At 44.0% G+C, this 18078-nt stretch overlaps 1 protein-coding gene across 1 annotated transcript in view; it reads right to left on the bottom strand.

Annotated features, from left to right (window-relative positions):
- The window catches only part of PDZD8 (PDZ domain containing 8), a 133046-nt gene extending 116063 nt beyond the window's left edge, over positions 1 to 16983 (bottom strand). The window contains exon 1 of the mRNA XM_050958935.1: positions 15909 to 16983. Within this exon, the coding sequence (XP_050814892.1) occupies positions 15909 to 16798 (890 nt within the window). The 5' untranslated portion in view covers positions 16799 to 16983. The remainder of the gene's footprint in view (positions 1 to 15908) is intronic.
- Between the last annotated feature and the right edge of the window lie 1095 nt (positions 16984 to 18078).

The raw sequence follows: 18078 nt of genomic DNA, 5'->3' as shown, positions 1-18078 counted from the left end.
TACAGTTTTTATGTACAGGGGAAGGAGAATTGTTCCTCAAGAACAACAGGCTGGTTTACAAAATAGTTTTAAAAAAAAAAAATAAAAAAAAAAAATCTAACAATGGCACTCGGGGGGAAGGGTGGGAGGAATTCTATGTATTTTTAACAAGACTATTCGTTACCATCCTTGGATCTTAAAATAAGACACCCCGGTAGAAGTAATCCAAACTACTACTACTGTAGATAAATTTTAGTTATCTGAACATAGTACAATTTTACTGTTGCTTAAGTGAGTGTCAAATTAAATCAAATCTGAATAAACTATCCACTGAATTTAGAGTGCAGATACTATATACACAGACCAAATACTTGGGTAGCATTTTTTCAGCAGCTCTACAATTCTGAGTGCTATTTAGAAGAAACATATTTTATCACCATGCACTGTGGAGAATTCAGTTAGAGGGTTATTTCCCATTCCACATTTTACCTGTACTTCAACCTACGATTTAGATTTTCAAACATGATTTTTTTGATACTTTACCTTTGAAATGCCACACAGGTTGTAGCACAGTTTGTTGCCATGGTTTCAAGTTTTAAAAAAATTAGTTCACTCTTTCCACTGATCAGAATATAGCAAGCTATACAAACGTGATCTATTTAAATCCTTCTCATCAATATTTGAATACTCCTGTTTCCAAGTTTATCTAACAGTATTGTTCCGCCCTGTTATGTGGGAGAGACTGGTTTGAACTTTGTGCCAGCCTTTCACTCCTCAGGCTTACAGGAGTGAAGGAACCAGATGTCCTCTAGGCCAGAGGTGGGCAAACTACAGCCCGCAGGATGATCCTTCCCTGTCCCCCGAGCCCCCACCCCTCCCCTGCTGTCCCCCCCCGCCCCCCTCCGCAGCCTCAGCTCACTGTGCCAGCAGTGTGGCGGCATGGCTGGCTCCAGCCTGGCAGTGCGGCTCAGGGTGAACACAGGGTGCCCTGGCACAGCCCCCCTACCAAACAACAGGGGGCCCCCAAGGCTGGGCTCCCGGGCAGCTCAGCACCAGTGCACCCCCCGCAGGAGGGGAGGGGCTGCACTGCAGGGGCAGGAGAGCGGTGCAGGTGGCAGGAGCTTGGGGAATGCGGCCGAAGGACTCAGAAGGAGCACCAGGCATCCACACAGCTGGCTGGAGAGAAGCAGCACTTAGAAGGGGAAACCACCACTTCTCTCCGGTTGCACGGCTGCCCCTACTTCTCCTGAGCCCTCCATCCATGTTTGCAGGGCCACATTCCAAAAGGGGCTGGGGGTGGATAGAGAGGGGATCCCAGGGGTGCGGTATCTCAGAAGGGGGCAGTTAGGGGACAGGGAAGGGGGTTGGATGGTCTCAGGAGGGGGCAGTCAGGGGACAAGGAGCAGGGGGGTTGGATAGACCAGGGGTTCTGAGCAGGGCAGCAAAGAGGGATGGGGCGGGTGAGCGGGCAGGCTGTTTGAGGAGGCACAGCTTTCCCTACCTGGCCCACCATACTGTTTCGCAACCCTGATGTGGCCCTTGGGCCAAAAAGTTTGTCCACCCCTGCTCTAGGCTCCACCACAGATAAGAAGGACCTCACCCCCCACCTCTCCTCAGCACCCAAAAATCAAATTCTACTTTTCACCTTTGCCATCCCTTACACTTTCTTTGCAAGTATCAGAGGGGTAGCCGTGTTAGTCTGGATCTGTAAATGCAGCAAAGAATCCTGTGGTACCTTATAAACTAACAGACGTTTTGGAGCATGAGCTTTCGTGGGTATCTGACGAAGTGGGTATTCACCCACGAAAGCTCATGCTCCAAAACGTCTGTTAGTCTATAAGGTGCCACAGGATTCTTTGCTGCTTTCTTTGCAGTTCTCTATCACTCTTATGTAAACCTGGAGTTTCACAAGTCTCTGTTAAACTGGTCTCATGTTTTATTATTTTTGTCACCATCTAAAATAATTAAATTGAAACAGGTATATTTAAGGTGCCCAGTGACACTTCAGTATCGCTGAAAAGCCACAACATGCCACCCATTTTAGCCTAACAATGCATTGGAGTTCTACTCTGAAAAGTAAAACACAAAACTCACCTTATTGTTTGTAAACTAAAAATATCTGAGCTGGATTCCGTGACACATGGTAACTATGGAATGCCACAATAAGCTTTTAAAACAACAAAAAGAGAAGAGCCCTGAAAAATAAACCTGAACTCCAAGAGCGAAACTGGGAAGGTGTCACACACACCACCGATAAGAGTTACTGCAGGCCAAAGTTTGTGCTTGGTTAAATCTTTGCAACCGAAAAATACACAAAGCAATATGTTAGTGCTTAAAGTAGTTAGTCTATTTAGTTTAACAAAGAAAATGTCGAGAGAAGACTTATAGTCTATAAGCACCTAAATAGAAGGAAGATATCTGACAGCAGAGAGGTCTTTAAACTGGCAGATAAAGGCATAACAAGAGCTAATGGCTGAAGTTATTCTAAAAAGTTTCTATACCACACTCATCAGGGTAGTATCTGAATGCCTTTCAGTAGTCCATTAAGCAATATGACTAACAGCTGTCACACATTTGTTCCCTCATCCTCTCGCTAGGGAAGAAATGTGTGCAGTGGAGTGTTTTGGAACATAGTTAAACAAACCCAGCTATATATCTGTTGCACCTTGCTCTTGGAGTGGAAAATGGTGAGGTCTGCAACAGTCCTTAGTGCCTGTGAGACTTTGTTCCCCTGTCTTGGGTCAGCCCCCAAATAAGTTGTCTCCTGCACCGGCAACCTTTGCTCTGAATTGTAGGAAGTTCCACTGCACAGAGGGAGCAAAGCTGTCAATCAGGATTTATCCTATAGGTTCAGGCAATCTTCCAGATACCCTAGTCACAGAGTACTAAGCACCTTGGATACAAGGACCAAATGCAGAAGCTAAACAGATTCAGACTAGAAATAAGGTTTTGTTTTTGTTTAAACGGTGATGGTAATTAACCTTTGGAAAACATTTACCAAGGATTCTCCATCACTTTATGTCTTTAAATCAAGAACATATCTTTCTAGAAGATTCGCTAGCTCAAGCAGAAATTTGGAGATTGATACAGGAACCCTTTAGTGCAATTCTATGGCTTTTTAGCAGGTCAGATGAGATGACTAGAATGGTCCCTGCCTTCTGGCCTTAAAAATATGTCAATTTATGTTTTTACTCGGAAAAATCATGTGTCTTCTTAATACTTCAGAAATGAAAGTTAACCTATTTTTAGGTCCAAATCTACTTGATTGCTCAGAAGCCATAATACAGCAGTAAAAACAAACATACTAAGACACCTTCGGTGATGCATTTTTTAAAATGAAGCATACATAAGGTGACTAGGTGCTCTCTCATCACTTATGTACTGCTGTTCTTTATTTTATCAAAACTGCCCCATTAACACACAAATATCACTTGACTATCTTCAGGAAAACTTGTAAGTTGTTCAAGAAAAAAAATGACAGAATAAAACTGCTCTGCTTCATAACTTCATTGGTCCAATCTATCACTTAAAAATGTTGCTGAAAAAAGCCACAATTCAATGTTATACTACTAACATTAGTCCCTACTGACACTTCTTTACTGAATTACCGATCCTGTCATTTGAGTATGTAATACTTTCTCCTAAATGCTTCTTCCACTCTCTCTCACCCCTATTTTATTGTGTTTACTTTTCAGTACAATTAATAAATTCTCCTATTGTTCAATAGTGATGAAATGTTGAAATAGTTCAAAACCAAGCAAGCGTGAACATGAGTTACACACAGAGAAGAGTGTTGGTGACTTGAGGCAATCACTGCAGGAATGTTGAATAAGCAGTTTACCACAGTTACCCAATAACATGAAATGACTAGCTACTATAGTGAAACTGTCAGTATGAGATGAAGGCCTTGGCTACACTTGCACGTTATAGTGCAATAAAGCCACCAAAAGCGCTCTATCTACTCCCCGTCCATACTGGCAAGACACGTAGAGTGCTCTGACTCCGCAGCTGAAGCACTCCTGGTACTCCATCTCCCCGAGAGGAATAACGTTTGCTGCGCTCTTGCTGGAGCACCACAGCGCCAGTGTGGACACCTAATGCGCTCTGATTGGCCTCCGGAAGTGTCCCACAATGCCCGTTCTAGCCACTCTGGTCATCACTTTTGAACTCTGCTGCCCAGTTCTCAGGTGACCAAGCATCAGTCCTGCCCTTTAAATTCCCATACTCAAGCCTATGAGTGAACCGATCCCCACCCCACCCCCTGGCCCTTTTGGTATTTCTGTGTTACTTTCTGTTTTTTTCAATAAATGAATTTTCTTTTCAATAAATGGAGTTTTTTACTTTGAAAACATACTTTATTAGTGCATAAAGCAAAATATACCTTAGCCCAGGAAAGCAACAAGCACTGCAAGTCAGTGTACCAAACACAGTCACTGCACTTAACTCCTGTGCAGAGCACCAGACATTACTGGTGGCTTTCAGCCTCAAATTGCTCCCTCAATACATCCCTATTCCTTGCAGCCCCATGCTGCGCCCCTCTAATAGCCCTGCTCTCTGGCTGTCCAAATTCAGCCTCCAGGTGCTGAACCTCCAAGTCCCATGCCTGAGTGAAGCTTTCACCCTTCCCTTCACAAATATTATGGAGGGTACAGCACGTGGATATAACCGCAGGGATGCTGTCTTTGGCCAAGTCCAGCTTCCCATAAAGAGAGCACCAGCGGCCCTTCAAACAGCCAAAAGCACACTCCACAGTCATTTGGCACCGACTCAGCCTGTAGTTGAACCGTTTCTGGCTTCTATCCAGGCTCCCTGTGTAGGGTTTCCTGAGCCACGGCATGAATGGGTAAGTGGGGTCTCCAAGGATCACAACGGGCATTTCGACTTCCCCTATGGTGATCCTCTGGTCTGGGGAAAAACGTCCTGGCTTGCAGCTTCTTGAACAGGCCAGTGTTCTGAAAGATGCGTGCGTCATGCACCCTTCCAGGTCAGCCTGCGTTAATGTCAATGAAACGACCACAGTGATCCACAAGCGCCGAAAAACCATTGAGAAATACTCCTTTCAGTTAACATATTTGGAGGCTAGGTGGGCTGGTGCCAGAATAGGAATATGCGTCCCATCTATCGCCCTTCTGCAGTTAAGGAAACCCATTTGTTTAAAGCCAGACACAATGTCACGCACATTACCCGGAGTCACGGTTCTTCTGAGCAGGATGCGATTAATGGCCCTGCTAACTTGCATCAACACAATTCCAACCGTCGACTTTCCTACTCTAAACTGGTTAGCGACTGATCGGTAGCTGTCTGGAGTTGCCAGCTTCCGGATTGCAATAGCCACCTGCTTCTCCACCAGAAGAGCAGCTCTCAATCTCGTGTCCTTGCGCCACAGGGTGGGGGCAAGCTCAGTACACAGCCCCATGAAAGTGGCTCTTCCCATCCAAAAATTCTGAAGCCACTGATCGTCATCCAAGATTTGCAGGACGATGTGATCCCACCACTCAGTGCTTGTTTCCCAAGCCCAAAAGCGATGTTCCACGGTGGAGAGCATGTCCGTGAACGAGACAAGCAATTTTGTGTTGTATGCATTACGCGACTCGATATCATCGTTGGACTCCTCACTGTTATTTAAGCAGTAACTCGACTGCCAAATGAGACGTGCTGGTGAGACCCGTCAGCATGTTCCACAGCAGCTCAGGCTCCATTCCTGCAGACCAAAAGGGAAGACAAAGTGCACTCTGCACAGAAACCATTGAAAGATGGCACCAATTGTGGACGGAAACACAGGGATTGCTGGGATGTGAAGCAATGTATCACGAGGTCCCTTCGCACAAGCCACAGCGCCAGAATGGGAAGAGGTGCTCTGTGGGATACCTGCCCATAATGCACTGCTCCAAATGCCGCTACAAAAGCTGCAAATGCGGCCACACCAGTGCGGACAGACTGGAGCGCTTTCCCTGGTGCACTCTCCAAAGGCTGATTTAACCCAAAGCGCTCTACATCTGCAAATGTAGCCATGGCCTAAGTTCCACAGTGAATAGAGTGCAGCATTCTATGACACTACATTGCTGAAACTCACTTTCCTCACCCAAATTGCTTTCTAAAAGCATACCTTTTTGTTTTGCTGCAAAGATTTACAAGATCTGGACCAACTTATGCAAAGGAATAAGTTTTTCATGTGTGCGTATTACTTTCTATATGAGAATCTCCAAGTGATATATATTTGCATAACACCCATATGATATAGCAGAGTATCACCCCTATTTTTAAGTCGGAAAACTTTGGCAAAAATTAAGTGATTTACTCAGAGTCTCAATGGGAAGTTGGACTCCCAGTTTTGAACCTTAATAGGCCATGCCTTCTCCCACTTAACCAAAGCACTAGGTGTCGTATATTATCTTAATCCTAAAAATATATTTGAGTTTTCAAAGATAGGATTAGTAGTCAGCTGAAATAAACAGTAGAGGTTTTACTGAAAGCCTTGAAAATATGCAAGTTATGACAGACCTGTTAGGAAAACACTAAAGTTTGTTGGAAAATAACAAAGGCATTTGTCCTCACTGAGAAGCAAGTTTGAAACAAGTATTTTCTGAGATATCAGAACACACAAAAAAGCAAACATTCAAAACATTCAAGTTTTTTTTCCACACTTTGATATCAAACTGAAGAAGTCTGCAACAGAACTTTCAGATTTCCCCCAGGCTCTCACCCCACCAGCATCTACCTACCCAAAAAGTACATCACTGGTCTGAAAGCAAGCATTTTTTTAAAAATGCACCATTGTAAAACATAGGCTAGTGCTGTAGTTTTATTTTCATTTGCAACTGTGTCAAAGAATCTCACATACATCCTTTCAAATAGGAGGTAGGATTGAGGGTCAACATTTTGAGAAAGGAAGTGCTATTGCCCACCAAATCAATTAACTCTAATCCTTAATTAGATCAGTTTTTGAAGCAAACAATTATAATTACCACTATAAATCTCTCACACACTTTCAACCTCAATTGATTTTATGATTTTTATTTTTATTTTATTATTATTCCCACCATCCTTTGCATTCACTGAGATTTTCTTGATCCCCATGTAATTCTCCTACACAGGATTTTGTCACACAGAAATACATAAATTGCAGGCAAAGCACGAAAATGCAGTATTTGGTCATCACTCACATGTCAAAGAGCTTATGACCTCACTGATCCAAAAAGCACACCAGTAGCCTCCTAATACATGTCCTGTGAGTGGTTTATTGCTTATAGAACTTAATTATTTAAAAGAAAACGTTCAGAGAATAAGAGATTCTGAGATTTACCTTCTGACTGTGAGAACCCATAATTAGACGATATGAGGAAAAAAAATTTTAAAACCCTTTTCTCTGCTATTCTGAACCAATGGCCAAAATCATCAATACCAGCAGAATTAAAGCTTTCATTTGATCACAGACTGAATTTGGTGACCTTCCAGGCACACTGAAAAGACATCTTGCTCAACAGGATTTTTGGAGTAGGCGGAGGGAATGATGAAAGGGTGGAAAGCAGCTTTTTAGTTGGTGGCAAGCTAGCCAAGTTCCTGTATGAATAGTTATTTGATGCTGCTGGGGTTTTGTTTTGCTGTAATATTAATTACAGGTCAAGGTGCCTAGAGCTTTGTATAATTCAAATAAAAAAGTAAAAACGTTTAAATAAAAAGGTATTTGCTCTTGTGGCTATGAAGATCTTCCAAATGTGATAAACTGCAGCGTTTACAGAAAGCTCAACTGCCTGTTTATCGTATTTTGCCAAGCGATATAGTGACGTTTCTGGTCAGTTTCACTGGTGCTATTAAGAATCATGTGAGCAGCACTGAAACTGTCATGAATCATGACAATGTCATAATGATACCTCTATCAACTGAGGCAGGTACTGGAATTTTTCCACGGGAAGAAGGACCCAAAAAACAGAAAAAGAAGGAGAAAAGAGTAGCAGAAACTTTTCCACCTGGGTTAGGTGAGCAAAGGATAGGAGAGAATAGATGTGTCTTTTCCCTTCTGGCAGCTACAGCGAACAGACTTTCAAATCTGTAACAGGCACCTGTTTTGCAAGAAAGGGGAGATATAAAAATATCAGTAGACTCCAGAAACAGCATCTTAGTAAAAGTCTCAGCATCTTCTCTTTCCAGGTGAGAAGAGCTGGGAGGTGGGATTCTCAACAAAGTACTGCTCCTGGACATTGCTGGTGCCTCTAATCTTATCTTTACAAGGTAATTCTGGCTAAGAAGTTTAGACTTCCATTAGATGTTCACTACATTTTTCAAGACCTCTGTTACCTGATTAGGTTTGTCACTTCAATAGCAAAGAACCATTTTAAGCCAATATCTTGCTTACATTACATTTTTGGCTTATACTTCTTGGAAAATATGGAGTCAAGTTAAAAGCTATGTAACAAGTTCTATAATGGATGAATTAAAATAGGTTAAACTAAAGTTTTCAGGTCATACACATTTGTAAAGTACTTGGAGATTCTGATTAGTGAGATGTATTGTACATTGCAAGTAAAGCAATCTCAATTTTCAGCAGTGTATTGAAAAAGCTACCAAGGCATGTTAAAGAGTTATTTAGAATTTGAGTCAGATTCTTCTTCCTTACACCCAATTCCACATTGCTGTTACTCCTGATTTACACAAGTGTGAGTCAAAAAATTGTACCCTTTGAATTTTTTAGGCCATACTACATGAGAATGCCATTTAAAAGCTAGGTGAAGATAAATCAGTGCAGATTTACCTAACATGGTGCAAACCCAAGTGGATACTCTTATTTTAGTTTAGGTTAAACCTGATCCCAAATTAAGCTTAAAAATTTCCCGTGCTTAAACTGAAATAAGTGTGTCCATACAGGTTTGTTACAGTTTAAATTCACACCTTAGTTTAAACTGATGAAAATTTCTCATGCAGACACAGCCTTAGTATTCTGGTAAATTCGATTATGAGACATCTATAGGGAATGTAGAACATACTTCACTAGATAGAAGATACAGAAAGTTTCCTTTATGTGCAAGACAGACACTGATTTTAAAGTCCTTTAGTTACCCTGTCCTCCTGATTCTACCACCACTTACTTCTATAGCCATAATATTACAAATCTGATATTGTTGTATTTCCAAATTCAAGGTCTTGCAAATTCATCCATTTAGATACTTAATCCACTTATTATAGCTAAATCAGTAAGGGAGTTCTGTATATTAAGGACATGAGGTTTTTCAGTGTGCTAAATAAAAGAAAGCAATAGCTTAATTTTTTTATTATTAGCTTACTTTTAGAAACTGTATCTGATTTTGTTTTATATATAACTATTTGTTTCCAATATTTTTTCTTACTATCGCTTAAATATCGCTTTGATAATAAGCTTATTATTTTCACTATAAATACATTTCAGTGCTGTGGTATTGAGTGAAATGCTGATCCTGAGCTGAATCATTCAAGCTGATGTGAATATTGTTCTTCTGGAAACAGACCTGGTATTTCTGTGAGTGTTCCGTGGACAAGGGGCTGAACACTACCGGGGTATGTTTCAAAGGGACTCAGGTGCACCTACTATTAACTTACAAGGTAAAGTAAGGGTTGGCATAGCCTAAAAAGCACTTGGATGGTTAACAGGTTGATCGTGTCAGGGAGAGGACACCCAGTTAAGTACAAGAAAGTCTCCCTGGAAGTAGGGGAGGCAACAAAATGACTTTCATCCCTGGATTCCCCAAGAATCATCACATCAGTAGACGATTAAGGAAAGGAAAAAGGAAAAAACTTAGGACTTAGATAATACTGTGGCCTCCTTCAGAGAATTTTAGCCAACTGACTCTTGGAGAGATGGCAGTTTTGCCCTTGAATGACAACTGTTGCATCAAAATAACTGTTTTGTTAAACCCAAATACTCTTGATCAAGAGCCAAGGAAAACAGACAGGTATTTTGGAAAGTCTCAATGGAATATATATAAATAAGAGTTTGTAAGTATTTCAGCATAAGCTCTAACAGCATGTCAAAACATTTGTCCTCTTGGCTTATGGATTTCTAAATTGCAAAATTGGAATAAATCAGAACATGAACATCTGATTCAGTGTGATATAATCTAAATAGGAACATTTCAGGAATGCCACTCTGAAGCCTATTATGTCTGCAGAGTCACTGTGCAGGACGGAAACATCTACAAACAGTGTTGAGGACTCTTTTTGTTCAGAATATCACCAGGTTCAATCATTATTGGGTTTTGTGGTCTGTTACCATGCAATTTTTAAGTTCCCAGCCATTTTGACTTACAAGTTACACCAATGCAGTGTGCAGCTACGGTAAGACATGCATCTGTGCTATGCCAACAGTCCTTGACCACTGTGACAACAGAGGTAACAATCACCCTCCTTACTCTACAACTAATTTGCATACAACAATTTCATTGGTTGTATGCAGGAGACAGATGGATTGATTGGCCCAACTGCCACTTGCACAAATCAACACAACGAGCATACACAACAAACAAAAATACATACACAGCTCAACGCAGCAAATGCCCCACATCTGCCACCTGCACAAACCTTCTAGGATTGTCACTCTGTCTGTCACTCTGAAGACCAGAATTTCTGTTGAGTGAATGTCCAGTGATAGAAAAAGCTACAAGCATGGCTGAGGGCCTTTTGTTTAGAATATCACCAGGAACAATCATCTCCAGTCCGTGATTACCAGATGGAATGCTGGAATCCGAAGATTCTCCGGCAGTTGGAACATGACAGCTTACCAAAGAAAATGGGAGTAACAGCCACATGGCGTAACAAAGAGGTGGTTGTTCCTCCAGCTGGGTGGCAGGTCTGTGGACAAACTTTGGGGCACGTACAAACAGCAACATTTCTCACTACAACACAGCACATAGAAATAAGAGCCCCTCAATTTTGGCTTTTTTAAACAAAGACTTTACAAATTACACCGCAGTCCAGCTTTCAGTTACCTTTAAAGTAAGTTTGTCAACATAAACCTTAAACAATTCAACTTTTGTATTTTTTGTGCGCCAAATTATGCTCTTCGCAATTTTCTGCTGGACAGTTCCACTTCTTTTCTGGATGATAACCTAGAATCGCATCCAATAAAGAATAACCAGCCTAAGAAATTCAACATTAAAATAAACTGTAACGTTATGAACAGATTGGTAAAGTGATATATCTGTTAAAAATCAGAAAAAAAAATCAGAGAGGCAAAAGCCTTTTTTTAGATTACATAAGAGGAGAGATGATTTGTAAAAAGTCTTACCAATCACTGTTTATTACAACTTTATTTATATTTTGAAAAAACAGAAGTAGGCTGCGTTATTTGCCTGTAAAAACACTTAATAATCACAAAAGATTAAGCAAAAATAAATGAAAACTTTTAGTTTACACAAGCTTTATCAGGACAGTCAGAATAGACTGCAGATTACCACGGGGCTCTCAATTTCTGTCATGGGGAGCCATACCTTAATAAAGAGATTGTTTGAATGACCATATAATCAATCCATTTACAATTGTCCAGACCTCCTCTCTTGCCACTGACCATTAAATATCATCTCTGTAGACTCTATAGCAGTTGCTTACTTACAAACAGTAATTTTTTTAAGTGTACTTTTAGCTTCTTTAAGTGTTATTTAACAGCTGGAAACAAGATAGGACAGCTTTGAGGCTTGCAATATGGAAATTACTGAGCCAAAATGATGTCACTTTTTTAAATTGTTAAAAAGAACTCCTTGTATGTTAACATCTTCGCTTTCTAAGGCCTTGTTTAAACCTAAAACTTATGTTGACCCAGCTACATAGCTCAGGGGTCTGAAAAATTCACACCCGAGACACATAAGGTATGTCTACACAGCAATTCGTTACCCATAGCTGGCCAATGCCAGTTGACTCATGGTCAGACAAAGGGGCTCTTTAATTGCAGCGTAGATGTTTGGGTTTGGGCTATTACCCCACCTCGCAGGGCCCTAGAGCCCAGGCTCCAGCCCAAGCTTGAATGTCTACACCAGAATTAAACAGCCTGTTAGCCCAAGTCAGCAGGCATGGGCCAGCCACAGGTTTTTAATTGCAGCGTAGACATACCCATAGTTATGCCAACCTAAGCCTGGGTATAGACACAGCTGGGCTGACAGAAGTAGTCTTCAGCTGACATAGCCACTACCTCCTGAGGGGTGGATTTATTACAGCAACAGAAAAACTCCTCCTGTCTGGGGCAAGTGTCTATTACAGTGGTGTAGCTGCAGCACTGCAGCTGTGCTGCTATAGCGCTTGTAGTGTAGACATAGCCTAAGACTATTACAACTATTCAATTATTTGTTTGCAAGACTCCTAGAGTGAGGGTGGAGAGGGGAAAGCCACAGAAAGGGCTTGAACTGCAAACAACATACTGCTTGTCAAATATTTAACCAATAATATTTTAAAATCACAGAAGAGAGGGGACGGGACAAATACATTCCATACAGATGAGAAATTATTGAATGTTTACGTCAGGAAAAATTTATCCGATTTCCTCCCAAACACTGAAAAATTGTATAAAAATAAATTAGCATAACTGTCTGAATCACAGGTTCAGTGTTTTGCCTTCTTTTAAAGAAATTAAAAACAGGAAATGCCTAAGAAAGATTATTTTTGCAAAACTGTTATCCATGGGGCAGTGTGGTTTAGAGTTGAGAACAGTATTAGAACTCCTGGGCCCCTGTCATCGTGCCATTGACATCGTGCTACCTTGGGAAAAACGTTTGTGCTTCAAGTTTCACCCTCTGTATATGGGGGTCAACACTATACACACAGATTGTGCTCTAAGTTTTAAGTTTCAATATCCATAAAGCACATTCAGATCTCTTGAGAAAACAGTCTTATATACGGGAGTGGATATTTTGTTACCCAACACCTACTAGCCTGTGTACTAAGTCTTCAAGCCAGGGTGAAAAATAGCTAAGCTACCATGACACTTTCAAAGCCAAACTCCCTGCTATTTAAGGGAATAACTATTTCATTTTTAATATTTTATTGGATTTTATTTTTTTTAAATTAGGTTCCAAAATTTCTTAGATTTTCTTTCCTTGGAATTCATTCTCTTCTTTCCTGTAACATATAATGCCATATCTTTCCTGCATTTCTTTCAGTTACCTTCTCTCCCCCACTCCTTCTCCACACTCATATCTTTTTCTTACTGAGGGCATGGCTACACTGGCAGATGTAGAGCGCTGAGAGTTAAACCAGCCTTCAGAGACCGCAGTAGGGAAAGTGCTGTGGTCTGTCCACACTGACAGCTTCAAGCGCACTGGCATGGCCATATTTGCAGTGGCATTGGGAGCGTTGCATTATGGGCAGCTATCCCAGCATGCAAGTGACTGAAATGTGCTTTACAAATGGGGGGGGTGGACTGTGACAGGGAGCATGTTGTGTGTATGTGGGGGGGAAGCGAGTGGGTTTTTGGGGGGCTGAGAGCATGTCGGCATGCTGTCTTTAAAGTTCATGCCTCCCCCCACCTACAGCATTCCACACTAATCTGTCTCAGAGCACTTTTATCTGATCTTGGCGCAGATAAGCATCCGGCTGTCACAAATGGAGCTTTCAAACGGCATATCCGCATTCCTACAGGGAGTTCAAAAGAATGAGAAGAGTGGCCACTTGACTTAAGAGGATTATGGAACATTTCCGGAGGCTGATCGGTGCAGTAATGCGATACCTCATCCACACTGGAGCCACGGAGCTCCGGGGGGGGGGGCACAGCAAACATTATTCCACTCGCTGAGGTGGAGTACCAGCAGCGCTGTAGCCATGGAGTCAGAGTGCTCTAGGTGCCTTGCTAGTGTGGACAGGTAGTGAGCTAGTGCACCCAGAGCTCCGTTATTGCGCTGTAACTCACAAGTGTAGTCAAGCCCTAAATTTTGTGTTCTACCTCTGCCCGGTATTTTCTGTCACTCAGAATTCTCTTTTCAAAGTCCATCTCCCCTCCACCACGACATATTCCTCTTTCTTAATTTATCACTTTCTTTCTTTCTCTCTCATCCGCACTCACAATCCTAACCCAGTAGCTCTCATGCACAGGATTTGAAAAATTCCCCATGACATCTAATATCTTGGACTGAATGAGGAGAGGAGTCTCCACTATCCAGGGACACCTCCCAAGTGAGATGCAAGACCCCTTCCACAACTGCTTGAAGAGGGGAGTGAGCCATCAGTGATCTACACACAGATACCCTGGCAACTGGAAAGAAGGGAGGAGAATGTCCTCTTCGTCCCTCCCCACTTTGCTGCAAGTGGTTGTTGAAGTCAGTGGGGGCCTTACTGCCCTCGCCTTCAGAGAGTAAGGTCAGAAGAGACCACCATCATGATCATCTAGTCTGACCTGCAAGCTGCAGGCCACAGAACCTCACCCACCCACTGCTGAAATAGACCCTAACCTCCGAGTTACTGGAATCCTCAAATCACAGTTTAAAGTCTCTGTTTTAGGTCTTTTTCCACAACTATTAGCTTAAGTTCCTTTCCCAAACTGCAACTGTATGAAACTGACCTGATTCTTGTGAATTTCACTGCTGTCTACAATGTTCTGAATAATAGCCCTTGAAGCTGACAAGCTTCCAGTCAGTTTTCATTTTGCTGCACTGTGGGAATGTTATGAACAACAGCTGAAGTACTGGAGGTGTCTGTCTGAAGACTCAGGAAGACCCAACCACATTGGTTTAGACTTGAGTCAGACTTTGTAAGTTATATTCATAACCATAAAGCCTCTAACTTGTTAAGAGAATTAAGATTCTGATACGGCATTTACCCTGAGAAGTTTCTTACCTGCCCTGCTTTTGTGGATTTTCCAAGTTCCAGATCATTTTCCACACATGCACATATATACAGCCACTCAAGCTTAGCATAATTTGTAACAAAAAATAGACAGGAAAGGCTTTTAAAGCCATCTCCTCAACATAAAAATTAAATATACATTAGGATTCAGATGGACCTCTTCAGAGATCCCTTTGTGTGGCTTCCCCTGAAAGGAACTTTACATTGGTCTTAGTGCTGAGGAACCAAGTAAACAGGGTCACATTAATATTTAGCAAGTAATCATGCAAACTATAGAAGAACATACAGGTGAATAAAAGGACAAATGTGTTCCCTAAGACTGGTACGTAACTCATCACTTGGATTCTTCCACTACAGATATATCACTGGACAGCCCATTATATGCAAAACAGCACTGTGTATAAAACAGACAGAAGGTGCTCTTCACACTCCTTTACTACAATAAAGGAAGTTGACACTAGAAAATTCACGATGGCAGCTTGAGTAGCAAGCAATAGTCCCCATATAACTCTTCGACTTGGCCAAGGGCAGCTGGAGGAGCAGGCGGAAGCAGCAATGAACTGGGGAATAAAAGATAATATTTTGCACTTTTACAGTGCCTTTCAGAGAATATTAAAGCACTTTACAGTGAGTGAATTAGTCTCTGCCTCACGTGAGAATTACTGCCCCTATTTTTTAAAATAGGAAAAGTGAAGCCAAGTGACTTGCCCATGGTCGCACAGTCAGTAGCAGGCCCTGAAACAAAGGCAACATATTCCAACAGCTGCATCCTGTGCTTTAGCCAGAAGGCCATCCTTCAACGTTCCAAAGAGGTAGCATGGAGCAAGTGGATAAGGCAATGGACTAGTAGTTGGGATACCTGGTTCTATCACCTGTTCTATCATTAATTTACTATCTGATCCTGGGCCACACTGTGTGCTTTCATGTTCTTCATCTGTAAAACAATTAAAGCGACACTAACTCACCTTTACAACGTGCTTTGAGATCACAAGATGAAAGATACTATACAAGTGCCATTGTCATATGTCTGAAAAAGTGCCAGTAAAAACTTTTCCCTATCTGTGGGTACAAGACAGGCATTTGAATGCAGACTGCGCCCAGGTAACTACAGGGAAGAGTGGCACATGGCACCTTACCTGATTTTATAATTGGGTAAGGTGTGCTTGCGCTTGATGACCTTCTTGAACTGGTTGACGATGATAGAAGTGAGCTGGGGCATGGGCCTCCCCTCAAACTGGGATTTCACCTCAAAGCCGATCACAGGATCATCCATGAAAGAAAAAGACCAGTGCGTGAAGGGCAAGCGGGTGAAGACCAGTCTCAGCTTCCCCATCACCCGGGAGATCTTGACGAAGAGATACGCCGACTTGCCAAAGACCAGGTCTGCATCGATGGCTAGGTGGAAGCCACCATTATACTCCAGGTCCACCTCGAAGCTCAGTTCCTCGGGGCAGCCCTCGTCACTGCAGATCACTGGCCGGATGAGCTTAATGGATTTGAAGAGGGGCACCACGTCGCCCAGCGACACATCCCTGAGGCTGAGCCCCTCCAGCACCTTGCCCGTCATCTTGGTCTGCAGCAGCTCCTCGAACTCCACCTTGATCTTCTTGGTGACCCAGTGCCTGACCAGGGAGGTGTCCCTGAGCTCCCTGAAGAGGAAGAGGCAGATGGCATTGAGGAAGTAGCAGGTCTCCTCTCGGGAGACGGGGGACGCAGAGGGCTCTTGCTGCTGCTGCTGCTTGGCGCCGGGCTCAGCCTGAGGCTTGGCGGCGCCAGGGGAGGGGGTAGTAGCGGAGGCGGCGGCAGGGGCAGGCTCCTGGGGCGGATGGCTGCCCGCCGGGTCTGAGCCGTGGAAATAGTCCCTGAGGCTGTGGTCAGGCAGGACCCTGGCGAAGAAGAGGCCGCCGGAGGCTCTGGCCACCGCCGGGGGTTCCGGCTTCCTCCTGTAAAGCAGCAGCAGCTGGAGCAGCAGCGTGAGGCAGGAACCGGCCAGCGCCGAGATCAGGATCACATAGACCAGCAGCATCTCCGCCTCGACGCCCGCCAGGCGCGCACCTGGGCACGGGCTCCCCCCTCACACCAGCGCCGCCGCCTCCATCTTGTGGGCATGGAGCTGGGGCAGGTACGGAGGGGCTGGGAAAGAGGCGGGGGAGGCGCAGCCTCCGCCCGAGACACCCGCGCGGCTCCTCTGCGCGCCGCCTCACACAGCAGCAGCCAGCGGCCGCCTCATCCGGGTCTCAACTCCCGCCCCCAGCCGGGCGGAGAAACCGACGGCAGCTTCCCTCCCAGTCCCCCCGGATTGGAGGAGCGAGGAGATCCTTACCCCTCGTGTCACAGGGCACGGCGCCCTGCGCGGTGACGTCATAACACCGCCGGTAGGAGGGGCGCGTTTGCGCGTGACGTCCGCAGGAGGGGCCGCGTGCTCTGGGGTGGCCTGTTTGCTGCTGGTGGCAGTGTTGTGCAACCCGGAGGGTGCTGCAAGGGGGCACGGGGCAAAGCCGAGGCTGGAGCTGCACTGACGGCGGGAGACGGGGGTGGTTTGCAGAAGCTGCCTGCGGCTGCTGAGGGTTCCCAGCAGCTTTTGTCAGACATGCAGCCCGAGGGAGACTCGGCATCCTCCGGGCTGTTTCTGCAGACCCCTGCTGAAGAGGATGAGTGGCCGGCGGAACGGAGGAGGTTCCGACATAGCAGGGGTGGCTCTAGTAGGATAGCGCCAGCCTCTCCCCCCCCCCCACGGACCCCCTCCCCGCTCAGGACTATGCATCGCTACCAACCCCTGCAGTTCACTCTCTGCCATGTTTATTACACCCAGGCAGTTACTTTCGGCACACTTTGCACAGGCGCTAGAGAAGTGCCAAAATGTTGTTTTCTCAGTGGTCCTTTGCCCAACTAGCCTTTGCATCCGCCCTGGAGCAGGAGGTCTGAGAGAGCCCACTGGGCATTGCCTTTGCAAATGCTGCCTAGAGGCTGGGCTGATGTAGACTGAACAGCTCTTGAAAATGGCTAGAGAATGATGGTGATGTGGGGACCTGCCTCCTGGTTTCCAACCCTCCAGAGTTCTTAAAATGCACTCACTAATAAATGAATTCAGTATCCTAGCTTTTGGGAAACTATCTTGGGAAACCGTGTTTCTAGTCCCTTTCTTGTCTAGCAATGGAAAGAAGAAAAAAGTTCCTACCCCTGGTTACAAAACACTAGGACAAGCTACTTCAGTGATAGTTAGAGCCCTGTGTGGATACAAAATGTGTCCACATCCGATCCATCAACATGGTCCGTGGATATCTTCCAATCTGCAGGGCACTGGTG

This window comes from Gopherus flavomarginatus, chromosome 6, assembly GCF_025201925.1.
Source record: "Gopherus flavomarginatus isolate rGopFla2 chromosome 6, rGopFla2.mat.asm, whole genome shotgun sequence".
NCBI classification, from domain to species: domain Eukaryota; kingdom Metazoa; phylum Chordata; order Testudines; family Testudinidae; genus Gopherus; species Gopherus flavomarginatus.
Note: the sequence above shows the minus strand (reverse complement) of the source record. Positions and strands in the feature narration are given on the sequence as shown.